Source organism: Chelonoidis abingdonii, chromosome 3 (genome assembly GCF_003597395.2).
Source record: "Chelonoidis abingdonii isolate Lonesome George chromosome 3, CheloAbing_2.0, whole genome shotgun sequence".
NCBI lineage: Eukaryota > Metazoa > Chordata > Testudines > Testudinidae > Chelonoidis > Chelonoidis abingdonii.
The window spans coordinates 205924250-205933134 of NC_133771.1; the positions used below are offsets into that span (position 1 = coordinate 205924250).

Sequence of the window (8885 nt, forward strand, 5' to 3'; positions counted from 1 at the left end):
TGGCAATACTATGCCATGCCATGCTTACTTCTGGCTGCTAGTGGGACACTGCTTTCAGAGCTAGGCACCCAGCCAACTTGCTGCCACTCTCCAGCCACCCAGCTCTAAAGGCAGTGCAGAAGTAAGGGTGGGAATACTCCCCCCCCCCCCCCCCCCAAATAACCTGGTGCCCCCCGTGCAACTCCCTTTTGGGTCAGGACCCCCACTTTGAGAAATGCTTCTCTCTCCCATGAAATGTGTGTGGTGCAGGGTAAAAGCACATCTAATACCAGATTTCATGGGGGCAGACCAGATTTCACGGTCCGTGACGTGTTTTGCATGGCCGTGAATTTTGTAGGGCCCTGCCTATGATTCTTTTTTTCAGCCTCCTTGTACGTATCTCTTCTCAGTCTCCCCAGGTATGTTAGTTCTTGCATCCCTGTTGTAGCCATTTTGGGGAAGGTTTCAAACTTGTTCAATTCTATATGTACAACATAGAATTGAATAATATGTGGAGAAGGAAGAATAATGACCTACAGAATAGGGGCCCTCTGATGGGCTTGAACTTGCTCTGTTCTGAACGGTTCCCTGAAGATACTGAATCAATAATTTAGGACTTGATGAGCAACTGATGTTGTACATCTTTGTTCTTCTTATTGGCAGCCAGGGTTTTGTGGTGGTATGTTTTTTGTTTTTTTTCCCCAAAAGCTTTCTAAGAAACCCATCCAAGCTCTGCAAGCTGTTTGGAATCAGTTGAGAGAAGTTTTCTAAAAAGGAAATTACTTAAAATATTTCAGGGACTCTTCAAGAGATTCTGTGTCCTGTTGTGTTGCATAATTAGCAAATTAACTTTAACTAGACTTTTTTTTTTTTTGGCCTGTTTGTATTTCGAGTCTCTTTTCTGGAAATCCGGCTTAACAGAATGGATCTAAATATGTTTCTTAATAACCCCAAAGGATTGTAATGTATTACTGGAAATGGGTTCATCAAAGGTTAGAGAGCATGAGTTAATCCAGGCAGCTTTCCATTTCTCCTTCTACTTCATAATATTGTAGGTCTTGAATCTTTCTTGAGAGAGAAATTTGATTCCATAGTATTTGTAAATAGGATTCTCCTTAATTGATTATTGTGGGCTTCTGTTCCCTACTATTAATATTCATTATTAATATAAGGATAATATTCATTATCAGTATAAGGAGTAAAGAAAACTTCATCAGAGTAACATCATTTAAGATGAGCTTAAATTAGCCCAACAATATTTTGGTCCCCTTTTGTTATGCGATAATCTTTCCTTTAAATGTTCATTTTTCATGCTTGTCTATAAATTTGGGGAATAATTTCAATTTTCTTGTTTGTCTGTTTGTTTGTTTTTTCCCCACATAGCCTTTTATCTTGACTTCAGCAAGGCTACACTCTGGTTCAGCTGCCAGTACTGTCAATGGACAGATTAGGAAAACATAAGTTTAAACTATTTTTTTTTTTTGAAGCTATTTGTTATATTGTCCCATTCCATACTGGAAGTTAAGTGGAAGGAATGAACATTTTAGAGAATGTGTGTGAATTCAGTTACTTGTGTAGCTGCATAAACTCATTTCTCTTTGGATTTATAATGTGTGTCAAATTTGAACAGCGAGTGGCTTTGTGTAACTGACTGTGCCCCACTAGTGGTTCTCACACCTGCTCTTTGCAAGAAGGAAGAAAAAGTTGTAGCACACCCCCCTTTTTTTTTCTTCCTACCATCACTTCTGCCAGTCTGAGTGCTGATAAACACTCAATAGACTGAGTGAATATTGTTCTCTGTAAAAATCCTTGCTAGATCTTAACCATAGCTGATTTCTTATTTTTTCAAGCTTTTCTTTTATTACCTGAAATTGAAATATCAATTTCAGCTGACTGAGACACACTTTCATATACTGTAGCTATAAGAATTAGTCTCATGCATACTTAGGAATTAATACTCATTTATTTGTTGTGTGATCAGGTTTAAAGAAAATATCAAAGAAATTCAAGACAAAAGAAAGTGCCCCAGAAAAAGAAGCAGAGACAGAAAAGCATGAGGTAATTTTTGTGTTAAAGCATTAAGCATTACATAGGTCTCAGTCCTGTAAATACTTGTGAATTCATCGCATGTGAGTAGTACCAGTGGGTTCAGTAGGACTGCTATGTTGATAGGAATATAATTAATGCCAGTCAACATGTTTCTGTGGAAAATAGGTTTTTCCAAACAATGCTCATTTTATTCTTTGAGATTACAAATTTGGTTGATAAAGGAAATTCTATAAATGTAATAGACTTCTTTTTAAAGTGTTTGAGTGTTGCAAAATATTCTGAATAGAAAATTGGCACTGTAAAGTATCAGTAAAGCATGCATTAAATGGATTAAGAACTGGCTAACTGACAGGTATCAAAAAATTGTCCATGTGGAATCCCCATCAAATGGGGTTGTTTCCTATGGAGTTCAGCAGGCATGAGTATTAGGCCCAAAGGTATTCAATGCTTTTATCTGTGATCTGAAAGTAAATATAAAATCACTGCCTCTGTGAGCTGCAGAGAAAAGAGCAGCCCAGACTAAGGTAGATTGATTTACATTAGGGCTGTCAATCGATTAAAAAAAATATTTATCGCACTGTTAAAACAATAATAGAATACCATTTATTTAAATATTTTTGGATGTTTACAGTGTTCACTTTATATTTATTTTTTATTAGAAATATCTGCACTGTAAAAACCAAAAGAAATAGTATTTTTCAGTTCACCTAATACAAGTACTGTAATGCAATCTCTTTATCATGAAAGTTGAACTGACAAATGTTGAATTATGTACAGAAAAAACCTGCATTCAAAGGTAGAACAATCTAAAACTTTAGAGCAGTGCTTCTCGAAGTCGGGCCGCCGCTTGTTCAGGGAAAGCCCCTGGCGGTCCAGGTCGGTTTGTTTACCTGCCATGTCTGCAGGTTCAGCCAATTGCTGCTCCCACTGGCTGCGATTCACTGCTCCCGGCCAATGGGGGCTGTAGGAAGGGCGGCCAGCACATCCCTCAACCCACGCCACTTCCCGCAGCCCCCAGTGGCCTGGAGCAGCGAACCGCAGCCAATGGGAGCCGCAATCCGCTGAACCTGTGGATGTGGCAGGTAAACCGGCCGGACCGCCAGGTGCTTTCCCCGAACAAGTGGTGTCCCGACTTTGAGAAGCACTACTTTAGAGCCTACAAGACCACTCAGTCCTCCTCCTTGTTCAGCCAATTGCTCAGACAAACAAGTTTGTTTACATTTGCAGAAGATAATGTTGCCCACTTCTTGTTTACAATGTCACCTGAAAGTGAGAACAGGTGTTTGCATGGCACTGTTGTAGCTGGCATCGCAAGATATTTACATGTCAGATGCACTAAAGATTCATATGTCCTTTCATGCTTCGACCACCATTCCAGAGGACGTGTCCATGCTGATGGCAGGTTCTGCTCGATAACGATCCAGAGCAGACTGACACATGTTCATTGTCATCATCTGAGTCACATGCCACCAGCAGAAGGTTGATTTTTCCTTTTTGGTGGTACAGATTCTGTAGTTTCCACATGAGTGTTGCTCTTTTAAGACTTCTGAAAGCATGCTCCACACCTTGTCCCTCTCAGATTTTGGATGGCACTTTGGATTCTTAAACCTTGGATCTAGTGCTGTAACTATTTTTAGAAATCTCATGTTGGTACCTTCTTTACATTTTGTCAAATCTGCAGTGAAAGCATTCTTAAAACGAACATGTGCTGGGTCATCATCCGAGACTGCTCGTACATGAAATATATGGCAGAATGCAGGTAAAACAGAACAGGAGACATACAATTCTCCCCCAAGGAGTTCAGTCAAAAATTTAATTAATGCATTATTTTTTTAACGAGCATCATCAGCCTGGAAGCATGCCCTCTGGAATGGTGGCCGAAGCATGAAGGAGCATATGAAGTTTTAGCACATCTGTCATGTAATTATCTTGCGATTCCAGTTACAAAAGTGCCATGCGAACACCTGTTCTCACTTTCAGGTGACATTGTAAATAAGCAGCAGACAGCAGTATCTCCCATAAACATCAACAAACTTAGCGACTGGCTGAACAAGAAGTAGGACTGAGTGGACGTGTAGGCTCTAAAGTTTTACATTGTTTTGTTTTTGTGTGCAGTTAGGTAACAAAAAAAAATCTACATTTGTAAGTTGCACTTTCATGATAAAGAGATTACTGTACAGTACTTGTATGAGGCGAATTGAAAAATACTATTTCTTTTATCGTTTTTACAGTGCAATATTTGTAATAAAAATATAAAGTGAGCACTGTACACTTTGTATTCTGTGTTGTAATTTAAATCTATATATTTGAAAATGTAGAAAAACATCCAAAAATATTTAATAAATTTCAGTTGGTATTCCATTTATTTAATAGTGTGATTAATTGCGATTAATTCTTTGTGTTAATTGCGTGAGTTAACTGCAATTAATTGAGAGCCCTAATTTAAATCAAAGCAATTTAAAACACCAAGTGGAAATCTTCAATTTAAATAATCTATTTTAATAGTATTCAATTTACTTTTTTTTCCCTAAAGAGAGATGCATTCTTGCTGGTTGATATACCCACTAAAACATGTTGATTTACAACTAAACAGAGCCTTTAAACTAGATTTGGTACATCTTTTCTGCTACCTAGGAGGGTACGCTGTAATTATACACATTTAGTTAAGCATTTACATAGTTGAATATTTTCTAATTCGTATTAACTGTACATTTTTAGTATGTTAGAAAATAGTGAATGATGGGTGAAATCATAAATATTCATAATTTGAAAAGTGAACCACTATACAATAGGAGTATGCGCAGGTGGGCTCAGTGGATAATCCTAATGAAATGCACGATGGTGTCTCATGGAATCAGGGGGTGGGTCCCAATGCCTGTGAGAACTTTGCCAGTTTCTTGCATCCCATAGTACAGCCCCCAGATTTCCCAGGGGATCACAGCCTTAACATAGTACAAGACCTATTGTTCTATAATTCTGAAGCTTTACTTCAAAGCTAGATGTTTTCCCCTTGTTTTTCTTTATATAAAAAAGCAGCCTTTAACTAAAGTTTTTGATAGCGGCTCATGGATTCAGCATATTTATTTAAATGTTTTAAGAGACTGTAATAAGCTTAGACCTTAACATATTTTGTATTACATTCAGATTTCATTTTAATCAGGTTTATTTTTATGAGGAAAACTTGTAACTTAATAAGAAAAAATCTGATTTAAATAAAAACCTGCTTTTTTTTTTCACCATTTCCCCCCAAAAAAGAAATAAATCATTGATTTGTTTTTTTATCCATCCTGACCCAGATGTCAAGAAGTGTGAGACATACTGCTAGCAGAAAGGAAATTATCAGACATTTTTCATTCCCTAAAGGCTTAGTTATTCCACTCCAGTAAAAGTTAATTTTTCTTTCTTTCTTTCTTTTTTTAACTAATGTTATGCTTAAATAGTTGTTTCCCATTTGTAGAAATAGCTAAGTTAGACTATTCAAAGTTATTTAGCATTGTCCTGAATTCATGCCCTGGCATCGGGTTCTTATTTCTCATCAGTGTGAATGGAGTTTTAAGTATCCACTTCAATCACAGAATTTCTTTGTTTTTGTTAGTGTGTGCCCCAAACTTAATTTCTCCTTTTTATTTAAACATCTGGTTTTTCACAAGTAAAAACTATCTTTCATAAGATAAGAATTGTCTTGAAACTTTTTTCATTTCTATGTTATAAATGTCAGTGTTGAGATCACATAAGTCTCTGAACTCTTGTAAGGGGAATGTTTAACCATATGGTCACTGTGAAAATGAAAATGAGTGACAATGATTATATTTAATTAGAGAGAAACCTTTCTGGGTTGTTCTTTATTTAAAAATAAAAATCAGCTATATGAGAGTTTAAAAACAAATAAAATGCTTTAAGGTAAGCACAGATGGTTGTGGAATGTAGCCCATGTCACAATCCTACAAAGAGACTACATTGAATATAGATCTAACAGCCTTGTGGAAATGAGAATAAAACCTTTACCTGCTGTGCTGTACTACTGAGTATCACACTTACTGAATAGTACTGAAGTTTTCCTCCTCATCAGTTCTCTAAATGTTTTAGAAGTCATATTTAATATTATAATAAACATTACTGTGTTTTATAATTGCTTGCAATCTGTTTAGAAATGACAACTGTTCCCCTGAAGCTTGGAAATCTTGAGTGCTCATGTTTCAGAAGGAACATGTGTATTCCATACCCCCACAAAAAGATAGTATGTAAATAGGCTCTTCTTATTGTAACAGGCTGAAATGGCACTGCTTATGATGGATGATGAGGAGGATGACAGAAGACATTTTAACTATGAGAAGATTGTAAAACAACAGAATCTGAGCAAGAAGAAAAAGAAACTACTAATGAAAAAGAAGGAGTTGTTAGAAGATGATTTTCAGGTAATACTAATACAGATTCTTAGTATTGAAATATAATAGAATTTAGTACACCTCTAATATAACCTGATATCACACTGTTCTTGAGCCAAAAAATCTTACCGTGTTATATCGAAGCTGCTTTGATCCACAGGAGTGCACAGCTGCCCCCTTTCCTTCCCCCCCCCCCCCCAGCACTGCTTTACCGCATTATATCCTAATTTGTGTTATATTGGGTCGCATTATATCAGGTGTAGTATCTCCCCTTTTTCGAGAGGAGTGAATTGGAATTCTGATGTAAGAATTGTACCTCAGTGGTATGGTTTGACAACATTTTAACAGTGCAATTGAATATAAACCTCTTTAGAGTATCAAAAGGCTGGAATTCTAATACTGGGATCAAACAAGAATACAACTTTAATCAGTCCATGTTGCTTTTGAATGTTTGTTACCGACATGTACATGTGCTTGTCACCATAGGACCTGGGTGCACTTTACATGGCATAGATTACAAGCAATATTTCCCTAATAAAGGGAGCAAAACCAGACTATGTATAGGGATTTAAGGAGACAGAATTCACTCTTCAAGATCACATGCAATCTGTTGGCTGGAATATTGATTATTGCCCTTCCCATGGCCTGTCTGCACTGACTCTTTCCCTGCTCGTTTATTCTTATCCAACAAGGAATGTCTTTGGTGGACCACCTTTTGTGATATACAGGTTTTGCATAGGTGTGTTTCCTGTATGTTGTTGACTCTCCCACACCACCTTGCACACAGTGCAAAGGACAGAGGAATCCCTCACACTTAAGTGAAATTCCCCTCCTTGAATATGTAGTTTAATTTAACCAGCCTGACCAAATTCTGAGAACTACCATTTGAAATTTAAATATTAAAGTTTCGGTTCCAGCTTAAGTAAGATTAGTAAGTAAGCAATTAGTGTTGCCCATATCTTGTACACAGTCTGTCATTTAAATATGATTCCAATATTTTCTGGTATATTACATTTTCTGTCCTGTTTCTCATTATTTTTCATTGGTAGAATGGTTAACTGAAATAGATTCTCTTTTCTGTCTTCAGGTGGACGTTGCTGATACAAGGTTTCAAGCACTGTATACTTCCCACTTGTTTAATTTGGACCCTTCTGATCCAAACTTCAAAAAGACAAAAGCAGTGGAAAAATTTTTGGAGGAGAAAGCTCGCCAAAGAGAACAAAAGCAACAGAATCTTGCAAAGCAGATACAGGAGAATGAGATTGGAAAGAAGGGAAACATCGCTAAGAAAGCTGTAGATCCTGCTTTATCAATGCTAATAAAATCTATCAAAAATAAAACAGAACAATTTCAAGCCAGAAAGGAATTGAAAATAAAATAATGTCCAATTGTTTGGCTTTCCTCAGTCCAGTCTGTACTCATTACAAAATGGCAAAATTCATAAGAACTTTATGGATGTTGAATCCCATAAACTGGGAAGAATCAGTGCCAGTGTTGGGGCTTGGGAATGAACTATAGACAACCACTTGCAATACCATCTTTTCCCCTCCCACAAATACCTCCTTGGAATAGTATATTTGTAAAATAGTTCACAAACAGCATGTTTAACAAAATTAATTTACCTAAGTTGTTTATTTCATAACACCATTTCAGTTAAAACTAATAGAAATGTTAAAGATGGCTACAAAGAACTTCCTTAGTTGTAGTAATGGACACATTTATAAATGAGTGTTTGTAACTTCAGGTCCTGATATGATTTTTAAAAAACTTTGGAATTTTATAATGGTGTTTTTAATGCCCCATGAGTCTGTAAATACAATGTTACTGATGAAGATAATTTTAATATAACTGAAAGTGGAGATGGGTTGGATGAATTTTGTTTCTTAGTCAAGAGCTATGTGGATAACTTGTGAAATAATGAATAAAAATATATTGTAGTTCATTAATACTTTTCACTTCTATAATCTTCTAAGGATTCCAGAGCACTTCAGAAACATTTAGTGAAATTCTCTGATTTAGGAGAGATTCTCATTTACAACAGGGAAAATGAAACAATTAAGGTCAAACTTGAATGCCCAAAGTTAGGGTATCAAAATCCATTTTTAGTCACCTAAATAAGGTGGTGTCTATATTAGGCATTTTCTTAAATTTCTCCCAGAGTTGCATTGCTGTTAGTGTAACTCCACTAATAGTTGCAATGCTAGGAGTGCTAGTGTAGACAAGATGTCCAAAACAGACTTTTATGACACAGTTAAACACCAGAGCAGGGCTATGTTAGTGCTACCACAAGTGGAACAGTGGAAAAATGTGTGATAGAAGAGTAGCACAAATGGCCTGTTTTTCAGAAGTGTTGAACTCATTTCATCCAGTATGTCATCCTCCTCTAGTTCTCTTTGCATCAACTCTGATAAAAATGCAGCCAGTTAAACTTTGTCAGAGATAAGACAAAGCACTCATCAGAACTGTGGGTCT

At 36.5% G+C, this 8885-nt stretch overlaps 1 protein-coding gene across 3 annotated transcripts in view; it reads left to right on the forward strand.

Moving 5' to 3' along the window:
- Nucleotides 1–8355, forward strand: part of ESF1 (ESF1 nucleolar pre-rRNA processing protein) — a 60060-nt gene extending 51705 nt beyond the window's left edge. For all 3 annotated transcript variants that reach the window (XM_032789852.2, XM_032789851.2, XM_032789849.2), the window contains 3 exons: nucleotides 1961–2037; nucleotides 6297–6443; nucleotides 7501–8355. In XM_032789852.2, coding sequence (XP_032645743.1) covers nucleotides 1961–2037; nucleotides 6297–6443; nucleotides 7501–7794 — 518 coding nt within the window. In that variant the 3' untranslated portion in view covers nucleotides 7795–8355. The remainder of the gene's footprint in view (nucleotides 1–1960; nucleotides 2038–6296; nucleotides 6444–7500) is intronic.
- The last annotated feature ends 530 nt before the right edge of the window (nucleotides 8356–8885 follow it).